Source organism: Anarrhichthys ocellatus, unplaced genomic scaffold (assembly GCF_004355925.1).
Source record: "Anarrhichthys ocellatus isolate YVR2014 unplaced genomic scaffold, GSC_Weel_1.0 scaffold26, whole genome shotgun sequence".
NCBI lineage: Eukaryota > Metazoa > Chordata > Actinopteri > Perciformes > Anarhichadidae > Anarrhichthys > Anarrhichthys ocellatus.
In genome coordinates this window covers 3,189,788-3,209,160 of record NW_022280056.1, presented here as the reverse complement: position 1 = coordinate 3,209,160, position 19,373 = coordinate 3,189,788, and the positions used below count along the sequence as shown (strand labels likewise).

At 42.3% G+C, this 19,373-nt stretch overlaps 1 protein-coding gene across 2 annotated transcripts in view; it reads left to right on the top strand.

The window, feature by feature from the left end:
* LOC116391613 (protein kinase C beta type) overlaps positions 1-18,853 on the top strand; it is a 79,089-nt gene extending 60,236 nt beyond the window's left edge. The window contains exons 16-17 of one of the 2 annotated variants that reach the window (XM_031862377.1): positions 3,919-4,059; positions 18,244-18,853. In XM_031862377.1, coding sequence (XP_031718237.1) covers positions 3,919-4,059; positions 18,244-18,399 — 297 coding nt within the window. In that variant the 3' untranslated portion in view covers positions 18,400-18,853. Of the gene's footprint in view, positions 1-3,918; positions 4,060-7,827; positions 10,989-18,243 lie in introns of those variants that run through there. The other variant, XM_031862376.1, reaches the window with a different exon arrangement.
* Positions 18,854-19,373: the final 520 nt, after the last annotated feature.

The following is a 19,373-nucleotide window of genomic DNA, read 5'->3' as shown; positions in this document are numbered from 1 at the left end:
GTGTGTGTGTGTGTGTGTGTGTGTGTGTGTGTGTGTGTGTGTGTGTGAGCTGATTACTGCTATCGAACCACCACCCCTGTGTCCTGCACGCACGCACGTGAGGATGTACAGTTTGTTTAAATCTAGAGTATCACTCTCGTTCCTCATCAAATATCACATGTGCACAAACACACAAGCGTGGAGAAATGTTGACATCAATTAGTTAATTTGTAAACATAAAAACAGACTTGAATCAACTTTTTAGAGAGAGAAACCTCTCTCCTAATTGTTTCTCAAGCTCCATCTTTACACAAGCTTTTTAATAACCTACAAAGAAGCGCACACACACACACGTCACCATCAACACACAGCGCAAGCTTGAGTTGAGACACACACGTCAATGTCGGCATGACGTCCTTCCACTACATTTAAACACAAAGGCAAATTGAAAACAAATATGTTCACTGAGATGCACACACACACACGGTGTGTAATGTATTAGTGATGATTACTTGGTTGTAGACCTCCAACAGTGGATCTTCAGTGGCGCATGACAGCTCGCCTCCGTCCACCCCCACAGCTCCCACCGCGCCCTTCCAGCACCACCTGGGTTAACTCAGTGTGTGTGTGTGTGTGTGTGTGTGTGTGTGTGTGTGTGTGCGCGCATGTGAAGACTACATGAAGCTTTCCTCTTCAAATGCTACAAGATATTTCCATTTTGAAAAAGAAAAAGAAAAGAATCCTGTAAAGTTAATGTTTCAGTGCTCCGCTGTGAATGCAGTGCAGCCTGAGAGCTTGATGTTGAGTCAAACTGTAGCTTGAGTAGCCTGTTGACAGTTTTCTGTAGCGCTTCATGTAATTTATAAGAGTAGATGTGACTGTTGTTTATATACCGAAAATACTGAAATCAGGGACATCCTGTGTGGAGTTTTTCAGTCGGAGCAGGAGTTCAGTCAAATACAAAATACGTTTTCTAGTCAAAGCTCATTGCAGCTTTCTGTCTTGTGTTTCATTGCAAGTTATTTTGGTATGTTTCAGCTGCTGGAATCCACACAGACACTGGTCTCCTTGTCTCATGATCCTCCAAAATAAATGTTACATTTCGGTGTGATATTGAAAACCGAATGTTGCGTGCGACTGCTGACATCTAACCTACGATTAACACTAACAGTTAGTGTGTTGAGTGTAAAATGATGATTCTGTGTTGTGCTGAAGGAAGAAGCCCTGGTTGTTTGGTTTCTGAATGAGTGGCACCAACACACGCCTGCAACCCTTTCAGCATGAAGTAACATCATCCCTTCACCAGTTATCTGTGTTGAAGGTGCATGTTTCCTTCAGTACTGAGGTCATGTTCTGTATGAGGAAGCCTTGTGGTTTGCGTGTGTGTTGGTGTGTGTTGAGCACATGTGTGGAAAGGGAATGATCAGAGACATTTCCACTCGCCTGCTTCCACCCTGACCAGCATCCATATTTCATAGCCAGCAATGGGCCACACACACACTCACACACACACACACACACAAACGCAGCTGCTACTGCAGAATACTTCCTAGTGTTAGGCACATGATGTCTTCAACCACATGATTCTACAGCAAAGAGTAATTGTGCAAGAATGTACTTCCACACACACACACGCAGCCTTTTTCCAGTGCAATTCCTTATTGTGTTCAGCGATGCAAGAAGCATGGCTAAGTTTTCATGGTGTTATCGTCAGTATGAAGTCAGAGCACAAGCGCATGAAAGGTGAACACGCAGTGTATCGATCGTCCAGAGGACAGGAAGTGTGGAGTTTGGCTTAAAGTTAAAAGGTCTCGACACCTTTGATAGGTCAGGCAGGTCAGCGGACGTCCGCGCTGAGCCGTCGCAACACACCACGTCCACAGTAACGGAGGAGGCACACGCAACATCTGGTTTTCGGTGATTGTGCGCTCATTCTACAAACGGATGACATTATTCGTTATAAATCAAGCCTCAAAACTTTCTCTTTTATGTGCAATTTTAATGCCAAAATGTGAACCACAATTGCATCTGATCCGCATCAACACAAAAACTTACCACTCCACCCACCTCTGTGCCAGCCGCTTCCTTCAGAGTCACAAACGTATTTGATAGCAGAAGACCATTTTCACGCCCTGGCACACATTTGGTTATTTCTGAAAATGCTGAAATTACCCGTCACTGAAATGGCGACATTGTTTGCTCTGCTGCCGCCCGCATGGAAATAAAATGCATGCCATGATTGTGTAGGAACTAGGTTTTACCAGATGACCAGAGCAAGTAAACCGTGCCGTTTTCACATACGCCGTAGTCGGTGACCTGTTTCGGTCCGGCTGCTCTGGGGTCTGCTGAATGTGTCTCACTCGATACTCACAGGGACAAAGACTGCAGATCCACCAAGACTCTCTTCAAAAGGAAAGAACCTGCTGTGGCTGTGATGGCTGCCCAAAAAAAAACACCAGATTTGGTTTTAGAATCTTGTAAAAAAAACAAACAAAAAAAAAACAAAACAAGATGTCAAATCAACTGTAGCAGCACAGGTGTGGTTTTAAGTCTGCCCCACTGGGTTGTGCATGCATATTTCAACAATGTGTGTCATTCAGTCAGTAAAGAAGGCCACAGTCCAGCAAAACGAGATGTGTGTGTGTGTGTGTATATATATATATGTATATATATGAGAGAGAGAGAGAGGGAGCGCAGTTCAAATAATCAATTACATTTCTTTTATATAAAATATTCTTTACTCAACTGTTGACTTTCTGCAATCCTGTTAATTTAGGAATGTGTGTGTGTTTATGTGCACACATAAGTGCGTGTGTGTGTGTTCAGTGTAAGGTTGACTGACCCGTGGAAAATGTTATTTTAGTTCTAATGTAATGAGTTATGACTGCTCCTCCTGAGGGAGGCACACCCCACCTACACACACACACACACAAAAACACACACTGACGTCACTAGGCTGGATGCTTTTCTTCAGGTTTCCTGTGGACAGACACGGTAAACGGTCCCTAATTATGCCTCTGGAAAACTTCCGCGGTAATAGAGGAAGAAAGCAGCAGCAGCAGCTCTTCATGTGTCTGCAGGCGGTGGTTCGGTGGCTCATAATTTGATTCTCACAGAGAGACGTCGATGGGGGGTATTAAAGGATGGTTAAAAGAAAGGAAAGAAATAATGAAGGTGAAGAAATAATAATAGTAATGACGCTTATTTATAAACGGAGATGAATGGAAGAGCGAATCATGGACCACTGAGGAAAAGAGACGGGAATGAATGAGATGAAAGTTTAATGATGCCAGAGGGGAAATTTGGGCCATCGCAGCTGGAGAGTGAAGATCAGATGCAGACCTGTCTTGTACTTGAGGATTATGCCTACAGTTCAGCTGATGTAAATGTGACAAGTCAAGACATCACATATTATTGAAATGTAATAATCAAAGTCATTTAGCCTGCCATCTGTTAGCTAAACATTTTTATTCTGTGACATTCCTGCAAGCTAAGAACTCTGTTAATGTGGCTGATTTAGTGTTAAAATACTGCGGGGCAGAGTTCGTATGTGGTCAGGGTTTAAGAAAAGTCTGTGTGTCGAGACTGTTAGCAAGAGAGACAGGTGGGTGAATATTACCTTCCAGATGAGGATGTAAACAGGAAACAGTGAAGGAAAGATGGAGGTCGTAAAGAAAAGGAGGAGGCAGTGAAATAAATATCATTTTGCATCTTTCAATTGAATTACTCTGCACTTTTCATTTGGCAAGTATTTAATTCACACAGGAATTAAATAGGCTTTTCCATGTGTTTTCTTTTCATACAAACTATTTATTTATTGATATACCAGAAAACATGCTATATCGTGACAGAAGAGCCCAGTCCTACGGAGAGGAAGAGGTTGTGATGGAGATTCTTATGGAGGGACATACAGTAATTCTTTGCTCTCCGTCCGTCCAGCTGATGACGAAGCATCCAGCGAAGCGGCTCGGCTGTGCTCCGGAGGGGGAGAGAGACATCAGGGAGCACAGCTTCTTCCGCTACATGGACTGGGAGAAACTGGAGAACAAGGAAGTGCAGCCACCATTCAAACCAAGAGCTGTAAGTCTGAACCCGACTTGACCCCAAAATAAGGAGATGCAATCCCTCCTATGAGTCGTGGGGCTAATTAGTCGCCCCAAGCCAGCAGAGACCAGGAGTTTAATTCCTGTTGGTGGTTAAATTCCTGGTAAAGAAGCTGCTTAGAGCGACGTCTCTCTGAGTCTAACTTCAACACCTATCTCTCTTCTGTTACTTTACTCATCTTTTCACTTTCAATGTGAGTGTTTCTGTCTCTTCCCCCTCCTCTGTATGGGACAATGCACACAGGTAAGTCAGGATATGGTGATGGTGATTGGGTTGAATGTGCGCTGATGAAGATAACACAGAGAATGTTGATAACGGTGATCGTGAAGAAGACGATGAAAGAGTGAAAGGTGCGGTGATGAATGTGGGTCGGATGAGGAAGATGTTGGCGATGACAGTGGCTGGGAATGAGGAGCACACTGGTGACAGCGGCCACAACCGTGCTGGTGGAGATCGTCAGAATTTGTTTGATTTGGGAGTTAAGCTAAAACAGTTTGGTGCTTTTGTTAGGGTTAGATCAGGCGAGTGAAGCCAATGTGGAAGTGTCTTAAAACGTTCATTCTCTCTGCTGACCAGCAGGGGGCGACTCCTCTGGTTGTATAGAAGTCTATGAGAAGATGACTCTACTTCTCTCTTGATTTATTACCTCAGTAAACATTGTAAACATGAGTTTATGGTCTCAATCTCTAGTTTCAAGTCTTCTTCAATACAGCATGATGTTCATTTAGTAAACTATGGTCCATTTAGAGTAAAATAGACCATAAAGCAGGGGATGCTTTAGGGCGGGGCTACACGGTGATTGATAGGTCGCTGCCGCTACCAGCTTCCAAACTCGAGGCTTCTTAGCGGCAGTCCAGAAACCAGTGGGTGACGTCACGATGACTACGTCCACTTCCTAAATACAGTCTGTGGGTCAGATTGAGTTTAGAGTAAACCTCAAGGGAACAAGTGAGCGTCCTTACAGTCTCACCTGAAGCAACTGTGTGCTCGTGTTTTTCCTTTGCTGTGCTTTTTTTTCTCTTTTTTCTTCTACAACCAAATTAGTTTGATCATAACGAGTCAGAATGATGTCATCGTATACTAAGACATACACACACAAACACCATAACATGTACGCACACTCACACACAGCCTCAGGCCACACGGCTGCTGAAGAGTTTTCCTGAGTTGAGCTTTTTATGCAGCTGTCTTGGCCCGCTGGGGTTCTGTGTGTGTGTGTGTGTGTGTGTGTGTGTGTGTGTGTGTGTGTGTGTGTGTGTGTGTGTGTGTGTGTGTGTGTTAGAGATCACCATTTGGACCTGCTTTCACACTAGAGGTGCGTTCTTCTGCAGAGTCCTCTGATGTGACTACTAACATATGTTGTCTGATCTCTTCTTCTCTCTTCTCTCCTTCTGTATCGGCCTCTTCTCTCTGTTTGATCGTCTTTCTAACATCTCTCACCTGTCTGTGCTGTCGCTTCCCATCTCTCTCTCTCTCGCGCTCTCTCTCTCTCTCTCTCTTCCTGTCTTTCTTCTCCCTTCTGAGAACAAATAAAGGTTCAGATTTTCTTTTTTTGAAGAACCATAGTGTTTACCCACGCAGAAAAGTTTACAGTTCAGTTTGGCTCCTGAAGGTCGTTCTTTGATCTTGTTGGTCGGTCATGTGTGCATTGTTTTAAAGAGGTGCTCCGTAGATTTCACACTAAAACCATGTTCCTTCAGAGTGGTGTGTGATGGTGTTTGTCTCCAGACGATTGTTGAAGAAGGACGTCTGATTAAAACCAGTATCACTGGTTGAAGTGGTGCTTTGGTCAGAGGTTCCTAACTGATTATGGTCTGTATTCACACTCTGCGTGCCTTTTAAAGAGTCTGTTGGTGTGATGGTTGATCAGATGAGCTTTTAAATGTGTGATTGACTAACAGACGGATAAAGAATGGGTCCCCGGAGCTTCATTTACAGCTGTCGTCTTAAATGATCATTGTTCATCTGTCTGTCCATCGAGCAATCTGTCGTCGATCCATTCATCCATCCTTCACCTCAAACACACCATCCATCCATCTGTTCACTGCTGCCACGCGTCAACCCATCTGTCCTGACACATTTTTATTTGTCCTCTCTGTGTTCACAGTTTTCTCACGTTGGTTTCTGTTTATTTGCATGTTCTGGGTCTCGGTCTCAAACGAAACCTGTCCTGGAGTGCACCCCCGTTGACAGAAAGCTCACAGTATACTCGCTTTCATTTAAAAAACAAAGAATTCAAATCTAACAGGAACATCTCACCTCTTCTTGCATGAACAAGGCTCATAGTTTGGCCCAAATCAAATACAATAAGAAACAAAGGTGCTAACCATATCAGCTGGCTCGTGTACTTTGTGGCACTCGTTTCATTTCCCTCTGTGGCGAATTCTTCCCACCTGGTTCCTCACATAAGTTAAAACAAACGCAAGTAATTAGCTGCAAATACAATTTGACCCTGGTGTATTCCTCATTTCACATATTTCCCCAAACTATAAACAATCTGGCTTTAATTTCATCTGGGTTTTTTTTTTTTAATTTTTACAAGTTACAGAGATTTAATGAGTTTGTAGTTTTCCTCTGGGTGATGTTGTCAGAAGACACTGAATCCTTGTGTTAATTAAAGCTCCGCGCAGTGATGGAGAGAGAGAGAGAAGGAAGAGCTCGGCCCGACGTCCCCGTGAGGCGTACTGTAGGGAAAATCTAGTTTTCAAGTTAATAACTTGTTTTATGTACTTAGACGGACGCACATCTCGTGGGTATATAAGCTCTTTTTGGGTCCCCAGTGGTCCGAACGAGGAGATGAAGTGGACTGAAATGAACAATGACTTCATTTTTCTTCCAAATTGCTTCTTGAGAAAATGAATTCTTGCTAATGTGAACTGCACAATACTCTGAGATGATTTTACTTTTCTGTAAGCACTTCGAGAGTTTGATTGGATAGTGATAATTGATCTTCTACTATTGCTAAATTTATACTCTCAATAATAGCATTTCTAATTAGCAGATGTAATTTCATTACGATGGCGTAATCGTCATGTAGAATTTTTATTTTTTCTCAAATTGCGCCGCTTCTGAGCAAATATCTATAGAGATTCTGAGTTATTCTCAGTTATTTGCATATTAGCTGGTTGTCTGATTTGGTTTATCGTATATCAGCAGGTCTTCACAGCTGCAGCATATAATTAACCCTCAATTACACTATTATCATCACATGGCTTTGAGCCTGATTCTTGTTCCACTATTGATAAATTCCAAGTATTACCGCCCAAAAATCAAGATGAAATACCGAGGAAAAGTTGTTTTTGGCTATTAAAGTACAGCCATGGGGGGGGGGGGGGTTAAATGCTCGTTATTAAATTGTTATAGCTCCATTCATAATCCAGTGTAACGCACTGCCACAGGACGTTTGAGACTTCAGTGGCCTTTTTCTGTTTTAAAATTGGAGTTGAATATGTTTCAAATATTTGAAAAGGGGGGGAAGCATGTGCCTGAGGCGCGCTTGATTTATGCTCTCCTGAGATGGTATTTTTGCATCACTTTGAAAGTAATAACAAATTACCTTTCAGCCGATACACATGGAGAGTTGAATCGAGCTCACCCACGGCGCTGGCACCTTGTTTTGATATTTGAAACCATGTTCAAGTGATGTCATCTCACACCCTGGTTCAACCCACCATTCCCCTTCTTTTGTTTTCCTCTCCCCCCCCCCCCCCCTTGCACTCCATCCCTCCCCACCCTCCTCAACAGTGTGGACGCGATGCCGAGAACTTTGACCGTTTTTTCACACGCCACCCGCCGGTGCTGACCCCTCCCGATGAGGAAGTGATTCAGAACCTGGACCAGGACGAGTTCCAGGGATTCTCCTTTATCAACCCAGAGTTCCCAGGAGCTGATGCTACCCCCACTGCCGCCGAGCAGGCTTGATTTCAGCTCATGCACGCACACAAACACGTACATATATACCCCCGGTATCAACCCTGTATGCCCTGGATCACTCACACACACACACACACACACACATATCAACTTTAAATATCCTTTAAATGATTTACAATGTTACAGGAGCCAAGAAGCCATGACTTAAACTGATACACAGACACACTGTATACCCAAAAACACACACATTTGTTGTTCACACTGCTGCAACCTTCTTCTGAGGGTCCATGTGCTCTCTATGAAAGGGCCTGAATGCGTGTAGCACTCTAGTGCAGCCCAGAAAATAGAATTCAGACTGAGAAATTGGGATAATTTGATTGAACAAATCCTTTTTTTCATGCTTCTACGTGGTCAAAATGTGACTACTTAGCAAGATACGAGTCATCGACTTTATCCGAGCTTTGATTCAACTTGTGTCGCTCACAGTGTGAACAAAGTGTTTGTGTTCATTGGACACCTCATCAGAATAAATGGTGACCCTTAAAATCCAGACTTTAACTTGGGGAACAAAAATGTCATAAACGCAGTAAATTTACGCCCTAAATCCAGATTAGTAGTCAAGTCGTGAGTCCACGGCCAGCACATGAAAATGCACGACAGCATAATTCACATGTAACATAGCGTCAGCATTCCATTTTGTTACCTTTTTTTTTGTTTTGGTGGAAATTGTGATTTAACTTTTCTTTCACTCATTCCTCAACTATTCTGTACTTCTGGTGTGCTTTTTGTTAATGTGCAGTAATAATGGTGTCTGTATGTTGATCCTTATCTTTAACTGGAATGCTTCACATACTTGTGCATGAGTTTCTATATCAATAATAGCCCCGGACTTCGTCTCCCAGCAGCATGTTAGCATCTTACCTCTGCACCCCTGTGCTCTCATGGTTTTTCAAAATATGTATTTGGTGTATGATTTTACGCATTGAGACGGTGGAAGATTTGTGCCACAACAGACCACAAATATCAGATTTTCTTTGTGTCTTATTTGCTGTTCAGCACTGGGCTCATGATGGTAAAATGCTGTTGGGAAAGGTAGTCTTTATACAGGCTTTAAGTCAGTTAAATAGATAATACTACTTCTTATACTCTCACTTTCTGTTATCTAGTATATAAGCAATGAAAGAGACTAGCAGTTAGTTTCACAAAAAGCATGATTCAGATACCTGGGCATTTGTTTACAGCGTGTGTGTGTGTGTGTGTGTGTGTGTGTGTGTGTGTGCGCGTGTGTGTGTGCGAACGAGCACTGGGTATGAAAACGCACGTTTGCATCTTTGAATGTGTGTCAGTACCTGCCTTCCCAGCGCCTTGCATTGGCCTTGCGTTTACATTTGTTTGTGTGGTGAATGTCTGCACCCCCTCAAAATACAGCAGTATTGGTATGATCCACTTTACTTCCAAACAGCGGCTCCACAAGTGGCTGAAGAGAAGAATAGAAGGAGAGATGCATGATATTTAAATTTAAACATTTAAAGATCATATCAGGTTTCAGTAAATGTCGACTAGAGATTAGTAATACTAGAGAAAATGTGTGCTTACATGAAGTCCTAATGACTTCCTCAAGCCTTGTGTTTGAATCATTGACGTTTGTACAGCAAAAAGAAAAGAAAGAAATGCCATGAGCTGGATTTCAAACAGCGGACCAATATGTCATGCAGCTCTACTTCTGATCGAGATTCTCTGGTTACGTGGGAACGGATTTAAGGCTCAACTCACTATGATTGGTGTTTTTCAAGCAGCACATGAGGACACAGGTGGAAGCTATAGGCCTCCTTCTGAAGCAGGACAACACGTGTGTGTTTTGTGCGTCTTGTTTTCCTTAGCGAGCAATAATCTTGTTGACAGGAAGGCAGAACTGGTACTGAAGCAGCCTTCAGAGGGCTCAGGTTAGGACCGTCAGTCATTCACATGCAAAAGGATACGAGGTTATGAAGCTTGTTAGTCGCCACGTTTATCCAGCTAAAAAAGAAAAAACATGGCCGCATCTTATACACTTCAATGCAGCCAACATTGCGTGGAAGGTGCTGAGAAATATGTCAGGGGGCCTGTATATACTTGTGTTACTGTTCTCCAGACAGATTGTCTGGAATTAATCTCAGTAACATTTAATGGTGGAAAATGTAACCTGCATTTAGAAGAGATATCTTTTGGTTGACACTGGAGATTTGTGCTTCCTGACATGCGGCCCAGATGATACAGCGATCCAGGTCTCCTTTAGCTGCCTCATCACTGATCTAAATGTTTTCACACACAGACATCCGTAATGCATGTTTGCATTATGTTCTGTGACGTAATTTGACATTTTGATTGGGTTAATTGATGAGAACTAACATCTTAACATCTGGAGAAAGTCGGTCCTGTCTGTTCTCTCTGCTGATGAGTTGAGCACAGTTGAGCAGCTTGAGCGCTTTCACGTTTCATCCACAAATTATGAGTCTGAAAGTAAATGCAGCTGTTGTGTTTTTATGACTTAACGACTTAACAGCTAAATATGTGTCCATCATCTGTGTCTACATTCATTGTCGGTATTTATTGCAGTCAGTGTCTCCTGTATTATAACGGTTAACTATATTTACTGAAACATAAACATATTATAACTGTGTCAAATGTTGATATTTACACCATGTGGTCAGTATTGTAACGGACGAGAGGAGAAGTCTTACTGTTTTCATGATTCCTTTCTGCTGAAGGAGAAGCAAAGTGAACTCTGCATGAAAAAAGAAAATGCTTTTGTTTAATCTTTTTATTATAGGATTTATACACTTTTGACATATTAGGGTAATTTCATGTTTTGTGTCTGCATTGCTTCAAAGGTGTGATCAAAGCTACTGTTGTGTGCTATATGAGAAAATTATATACACAAAGAAAGGTTTAAAAAAAAAAAAAAAGCTTCTCACAATGCTTTCCATGTGCCAACATTTTTTGTTTGTTTGTTTTCCAGGAAAAACAGGCATATAATAAAGGATTCAAAGATGTTTTAGGGGATCTTTGCTGTTGTTTTTATATTCATATGAAGTTCATTGAGTTTCAATGTGATCGGGGGGGAGGAAAGAGATTAGAGTGATGGAGGGTGAAAGAGAGAGGAAAACCAGAGGGAAGCAATTCCACGATGAGGGAGGACGAGGTAGTAGGAAGGGACGGTGGAAGGGAGGGAACGAGGAAGCAGAGTGAGGCTCTGTGAAGCGGGGCAGGTGGCTACGACAGGCTGTGCATATTTCATGGCTGCCACTTATCATAAGAGTCTTTCCCTGATGGGGGAAGCGTAGGTCTGATGACTTCAAGGAAATAACATGCAGAACACGGCCTACATACACAGAGCCCTGCTGAGCCACTCAGCCGCCTTTAAAGCTGCTCGCTATCCAGCTGAAGTGGAGCTGCAGCTCTGACTATAGCTGCACATTTACATCGAACAGGGGTTACTGGATTTCCACTTTCCACTAGCTAGCAGGCTACAATATCGTGTTTACGATGGAAAAACGGCATCTTCAAGACACCAATTATCCACTGGGAGTGTTTCTGTCTGTGATCGCAAGAACGGTGAAAGCACGTGAGGTTCACAATCTATTGATGAGAAGAGAAAAAACTGTGCACGCGAGGTTCAACTTTGATGGAGTTAATCAAACGCGTTGAGATGACTTTCGGGTTCTTCACATTTAGGTGGACTGCCGAGGCACGTGACCATAAGAGGTGACATCTGGCTCAGATGTTTGTTTAAGAATAGGATATTTTGCTGTGACTGTCAACAATTTAACCAATCTTTTTTTTTACCCATGCTGGATTATGGGTCAGCACCTGCAGTGTAATGTTTGCTCATCAAGACACCACACTCAAGACACCCAAAGGAATGTTTCTCTGGAGGTTGTCGTGTGTTCTTTACATCAGCCATGTCACATGTTTAAATAGCATAGTTTGCGCTATGCTAGCACATTTTGGAAAATAGCTTGAGTCATGTTCTCGTAGAGAGTTGGCGTTGAAAAGATTGATACGAATTTTGGAACAAATATGAAGCTAAAGCTAGTAGATGGTTAGCTTAAATTAGCATGAAGACTGAGGGGAAACATGAACAATCCGTCTACCAGCACCTGTGAAGCGTTCTAATTAGCATATGTTTTATCTTTGTTGCTCCGTCAACAAACGGAAATGAAAACACTGAAATGCGTGTTTTCGGGCGGGTGCAGACTTCAGACTTTATGGAAACTGAAACTGGTCTGGAACACTTTACTGTAATGTCACTCTGTAGAAGTGTGACATTAAAGTGAAGTCTCATTTTCATTTCCTTGAGCAGATAAATGTTCCTGTTTAGTGACGAGGTTGATGAACTTTTATTCACAGAGCGCTTTAGCTGATTAGCAGGCAAGCTAAAAGGATCCATATACAGTATCAAACGATTAGTGATTCATTCTGAGCAAACGGCTGAAGAGTCACTTTCACCTTGGATGTGAAATGACTTGCATTCAGTGGAGGAGCCTTCCCTGGTTACTGCTTCATCTTGTGTCAAATACGTTTTAAATGCTGTTCTTTACATTTAAAAACAACGGCTTCCTGTTGCTCTGTATCCTGTACAGTTCTCCTCAGAAGACATACCCACACATTCCTCTTTGTTAGCTGTACACTAACATTGTGCTGCAGCTGTATTTTAAGCAAATGTACCATAACAGCAGTACGAACTCCCATGTAACGGTAAGTTCCAGCACATAAGCTGTATAAAGTTTTTATTGGAGTGGATGTAATAGCCATGTACACAGTAAGCCGCAGCAGCGCTGGAGTGTGTGTGATAATTAATTCCAAATGTTGCGGCCCCCAAATTAAAGCCAGTGGCTTCGGCACAAAGCAGCCTGCGCCTTATCAGCCCAAAACAGGTCAGCGTTCGATACCGCCTTTCATTCACCCTCCTCTCCTCTTCACCTCCCCTTTTCCTCTGTGCCTCCCGCTCTCCTCCGCATCCTCAGCTGACATAGGCTCGTCTCCCACTAATCCTCTCGTTACTGAAAAGAGATGGGGAGAGAGAGAGAGAGGGAGGAAGGAAGGGAGGTGTAAAGAGGCAAAGACTAAATTAAAGACTCTGAGTCGTGTTTCTCTATTAAAACCGCTGCCTCTGGAACACAGCGACTTGAAAATAAACCAGTTGTGTGTTTTGCCCTGATGCTACTGTATATTCCAAGCTTTGTATCTATACATCTCTACCAAGGGCCACTGATATTTATCTCACCCCCTGTCCTTTGCTGCATCGCTTTCTCTCTCCGTCTCTCTGCCTCAGCATTAACTGCAATTGAAGCGTGTTGAGATGGAACACATTATGAGCTGGCCTACATGGCTGCCAGCTGTGCGTGTGTGTGTGTGTGTGTGTGTATTTTTGGTAAATAGCTGCATGCACGGTCTTGGGCAGTGTAGGCTACGGAGGATTTACACGGTTTGGGAAGCATAAACACACGCATACACATCACTGCTTGTTCCAGTTCCAGTCATAAGTTGATTGAGATTTAGTTTGACCGTATATAGATCAACATCAGTTACATGGATGAGAAAGATTTCCTAGAATATTCCTTCAGGATGTGAAAAACGAAATTGTATGCAGGACCATTGTGCTGTATTCAAGCTAATTTACCAGTCAAATGTTTTAGGAATTTTTGTGTTTCCATTGATGTATTCTTACGTGCAATTGAGCATAAAAGCTTTCGCTCACTTATGGTGGTTTTAGTCGTTGTTGAAAGAGACTCGATGCGCTAAATAAATTATAGAAATAAATGTCTTTGCTGGATGAATTCTGACGTAGCGGACATTTAACCCACATGTTTCTGCTGTCGTCGTCTTTTTGGATATTATAACACACAAATGCTTGTCTTCTTCTTCTTCGGACAACATGAAACATGGCCAATACGAGCAGGCATGAAGGAACAAATACAACTTGTTTCCTGCTGGATTACAGCCATGCGCAGCCTTTAGTGCCAACTTCTCACCAAACTGCGCTATAGCCTATCATTCACTCCAACCAGCTGATGGAAACACGACTAATTTGTATTTTCTTTTTTGTGACGTTTCTAAAATTCACTTTAAAATTAGCTTGACACTTAAATGGAAACGTGTCTAATGGGACCTTGATTTCAGACAGAGTTCAATAAAAGGTCGACATTGTGAACTGAAATCAAACTTTTGCTAACGGATTCCACCAGCTGTAGCTAGGTAGCTAACTGAGCTAATGCTAGCTCCATGGGTTGATTGACAAAAGTCTCCAGTTGATGTTTTAATTTTCCTGACTGACTCGTTTTAAACATGAATGTTGTAAAAAGGGTCTTGGATAATTATATGATATTATATAATATTATAAATATTGTGCTAAACGACTGAAGGTAAAGCTGCATATTCCATATGATTAGGAAAATATTGTTTAATTTTTCCATATTAATTCCAGCATATAGCTCCACACATCTTCAAGTCTAATCAAACGCATCAAAAACACACATGTGGGTCTTTTAACATACAGTGTCTGCTCTTTTCAACTTTTGTGGGTTCAAGGTTATAAAAATCATCCTATTACTCATTATCTGACAACATATATTCAGTATCAGCTTCCATCTCTTCATTGAAGCTATATTATGTTTAAACTTAGTGAAATATTAAAACCCAATCTGCATGTTTTTTTATGGCCACGCCTTTACATCAAATTTAAACATCCACTCTCGAAAAATGACATATTTGGGAACTATGGGATCCTTGGGATAAAGTACTGTGAATTTCTGCACAGCAAGATTGTCAGTCCGCTAACTGTGAATTGACACGGTTAAATAAATAAACAAACATAACTACATATCTGATCATTTGGAATGTAAATTACACCAGGCCTCTCTCGAGTGTTGTACCAGGCCTCTCTTGAGACGCGGGGCGCTCTGGTGGATATCATGCCCAGGAACATGTGGTGGATCTGGGCCAGCTGTGGCAGGTGTGTCCCTGTGGATGGAGGGAGAGTTAGCAGATGAAGGTAGGAGACGTTGGTTTGTGGTTCCTGTGATCTCTAAAGCTCTCCTGTCCCTCTCTGTCTCCACCTTCCTCTGCCTCGCTCTTGTTAAAAAGCAGAAAGCTCACGTCGGACCAACGTCACAATCAGCATTAGCTGGATCCTCCTCTTCTTTAGCTCCGTCTCTTTCTCTCTCCACCTCTTCCCGTCCTCTCCTCTGCTGTGAGCTGTTGGACTGTGGCTTCAGCTGTTTGTGTTTGTCAAACGTTCACGCCGTTAGAGGCTCAGTCTCTTGACTTTGTGGATGTATTTATGCTCATGGATTTTCAGAGATGGCCCCTTGTGTGGTTTTCTCTGTGACCGCTATACTTGCTCAGTGATGTGAATATTTATGTGCCAAGCTTTTATTTCTGTTTATTTTTCTCTCTCTCTGCTTTATCCCCCTTTACCTCGTGATTCTACCAAACTATCTGCGATTATGTATTGTTTTTACTAGATTCTGCTGAAAAATATACTGCTTTTATTCTAATCTGCAACGCTCCATGGTTTTCCTTTGTTTCATTCATATCGTTCATGTTTCCTGTTTTATTGTGTCACTCCGCTCTTGTGTCAGATCTCATCACTTCCTCTCTTTGTGTGTTTTTCCACCAGTTTTGGACGTCTGTCCCGTCCCGATTAGGTCCACCTGTCCCTCGTTAGCTGTGCACTCGCCACACCTGCTCACCTGTTAGTCAGTCACTATTTATACTCGCCCAGTTCCTTTGCTGCCTGTCTGTTCATCTTCGTTGCATCATTTGTTTGGAGTTTTGTTGTCTGTTCCCTTGTCGCCTTTAATCCATTTATCAAACAGTTAAATTGCTCCTGCTGCCTCCTCTGTTTCTGTATTTGGGTCTTTCTCCTGCTAACTGCACTCAAAACTGTAACAAGTTTCTAGCTGAGAATATCTTTCCATTAATAAAAAGATAAAACAAAAAGGGCAAGGAAGTTCAAAAGAGCTGCTGTGACACTCCTTCAAAGTAACAAATGGATACATAAAGGGCAGAACAACGTGATGTCACAGATACACATGGAATGACCGCAGTGAATTACGAGGTGGTGGCACCACGGACGAAATGTAGGTTTAGGAAACAAAATGACAGAAAATATCGTGGTTTGTGTGAAAATAATTAACTAAACGTTAATCTACTGTTCTCTTTATATATTTCTAATACATGTCTAATAATGTTTTTGGTGCATCTTAATATGTACATGTTATATGTATTTATAGAATTTCTAATTCTGAGTGTGATAGTTGAAAATTTGGGATAATGTCCACAATATTACCTTTACTGGTTACACACACACACACACACACTAAATTGATTGATGGGTATCACAACCTTTACAGGCCTTGGACATGAAGTATCTGAATGCCCTTAACCAATCCTGCTCCACTGGTTATAGCAAAAACACATGAAAACGCACACATAATCCCTCACACACACACACACACACACACACACACACAGTCGATGCTTCTCCTCACTTCATCTTCCTGTGAGAACATCCTACAGGCCATATATGGCATACAGTGATATGACTCTGTGTGTGTGTGTGTGTGTGTGTGTGTGTGTGTGTGTGTGTGTGTGTGTACCATCTTTCCTTTTGTGTTTGCTCTCGTGCACAGAGCCTCGAAGCACAATGAGTGCAGCTAGCATGGGTAGCTTCGATATGAATTAGCTCGTAAACAGTGTGAGTATGTCAGTGAATCAAATTGGCAGCGATCTAACTTCCCCTCCCCCGCTCACTAACATACACTCCTCCATGTTTAACACCCAGCTCGCTCTTTCCCTTCCTCTGTCTGTCGACCGACTGAGCCAAGCATTAACAATGCCTCTGCCCTGGAGTCGCCCTCCACTACCACACACAGAGAGAGATCTCCCTCACCTCCTACACAAAGTCACAGCTGCTGTTGCCTGTACTCCGGTCTCTCTTTGTTGTCTTCATATATGTCACTTAGCATTTTTCTCTCTTTCCTTCTTAGTGTTGACTCTCCTTTCTGTACCTTCCTTTACTTACTCTCCTACGTTATCCTTGAATGTATTTAATGTCTTTTTATTTCACCCTCTGAACTATAGGGCGCTTCCGCATTGCGTCATTGTGTAATTTTACGTCCGTTTTAGAGTGGAAGTGCGATTACTTTGCTTAGCCGAGTCCGCTTCAGTACTTTTGTAGTTATAGTGGAGACATTCACACTGAGAGACACTACAAAGTTATAAAAAATATCCTTCTATGTGATTTCAGTCCATTTAAATATGTCAGGCCTCAGACTCACTGATAGCTGATGGATGTGATACTATAAAACCGTCCGATCGCAGCAGTGTAGCTGCCGAATGTTCCTAAATATCATTTCACAACGCTACTAACGCTGAACGGGAAGAACAAGTACAAATGCATTTGAACCGGACGTGAAACGTTGGAAGGGCAGCATAAGGTGAACACTTTATTCAAGGTACTCGATATCCGACTATATCTTTCATATCCATGTATCTTTCTTTACCTTCCTTTCATCTGTCGTCATTCATACATGTTCTGCTCGTAGCATCTTCACATTAACAAGCCATTATCACATTCTCACATCAAGTTTGTGACCCGACTACAAATAGCATAAACAAAAGGCACCATCACAGCAAAGACAGGACCAGAATAGTGTGCTGTGTTTGTTCCTGTTGTTTTCTGTGTAAACCCACACGCCAGCAGCAGCAAAACAGCCAGACAGAACACACCACTGTCCTATTTTTCAGTGTTGAAACTCCAGAGAAGCAGCATTTTCGTAGATTCCCTCCATTGCTCATAGCACATCCAGGCAACTGTGCCGACATCCTTTTCGTGTCAGGTGTGGTATGTCTTCTGTAGTCTTGTACCTGTCACGGTGGACAAGGGGAGGCTCATTGTTGAGCTGTAGAAATATCCTGGCATCATAGAGATAATGTTTGAAAAAAAGAAAGACATTGGCTGGTGAGACAGCGCTGGAGAGTTTGGATATTCAGGTGAGAAATAAAGGGAAGTAACATAAAAGTCTTCTGATTTGGGTACTTTCAGACCGAGCTTGCTGGTTCCCCCTGGTAAAGTCCAAAGGAAGATGACTTGCGCTTTTATGCAGATGATATTGTACGAGGTGTCTGACAGAAATGCTTTTTCTTCCTCTCCTTTCCAATCCATCCCATGTTTCCTCCTCTTCAATTCTTCCTCGCATCATTCCTTTCTCTCCTTCACGATCTCATAAACTCCACCTGCAGAAGAATCGTCGGGACACCTGTAACTTTGACAAGGAGTTCACCAAGATGCCGGTGGACTTGACGCCGACTGACAAGCTCGTCATTATGAACCTGGACCAGGACGACTTCCTCGGCTTCTCCTTCACTAACCCTGAATATGTGGCTCCTGGGAATTAACACACGCTTGATCCCACTGATGGACTGGTAGAGAATTTGTTTTTTTAGAGCAGATAAGAAGGCAAGTTCACTTGTTTTCACTAAATGTCTGCATTCCTTGTAGGCCACACTGGGGTTTGTCCAATACTTCAGCACAAGAAAGGCATCACAACACCAAACTTGCACAGTCGACTGGATTGTATCAATAATGCCCAATAAGTCAAAATGTGCTTCTTATACAGGACAAAATACAATCTAGATTTGTGGGAAAATATTAATTCCAAATGACTATAATTGACCAGTTCAATGCACAATGCATTAAAATGATAGAGGCAGCCCAGATGCCCACACCAGTCTTGCGTGCCAGTTTAACACGTGCTCCCTTTTCTTAATTTTGTGCCACAATTATATTAACGATACAATTCGGTTTGCTTCTGGAATACGTCTGCTCAAATCCTACAACCACCCGAACCCAGCTCACCAAAGTATTGAGATATGCTCTCTAGTGTTGTCCCACCAGTTTGACTCCATCATTGTGGCATCTCAACATCTCAAACCAAACCATGTAACGAGAGGAACTAATCACTGAATGTGACGTGACATGTTGAACAAATCTGAATGGATACAAGCAGCAGGCTCGGTCTCCAGAGTGTGATTTGCCTGGTGCAGTTAAAATAGCTGCCATTCATGAGCAATGTTTAAAGGAGCATTGTCTTGAATATGTGGGAGGACAATCTTTATTTTCCTAATTTTTAGTCTTTTTTTTCTATCATAACGTTAAGTTTCGACAAGGGGACGGAAACGTGTACCCTGGTTGGTTCTAGATCAACAAATGTCTTTGGATCATGAGTGGACTAAATTGAGTAATTATTAGCATGTCGTGATGTTAGCAGTTTTATATATTTTAATGTTGTTACCCTCATCACTTTGTACAAATGTATAAACTGATCAATTCTGCAGCCATTTAACTCGAGGAGTAGGTACGCAGGCTTTGC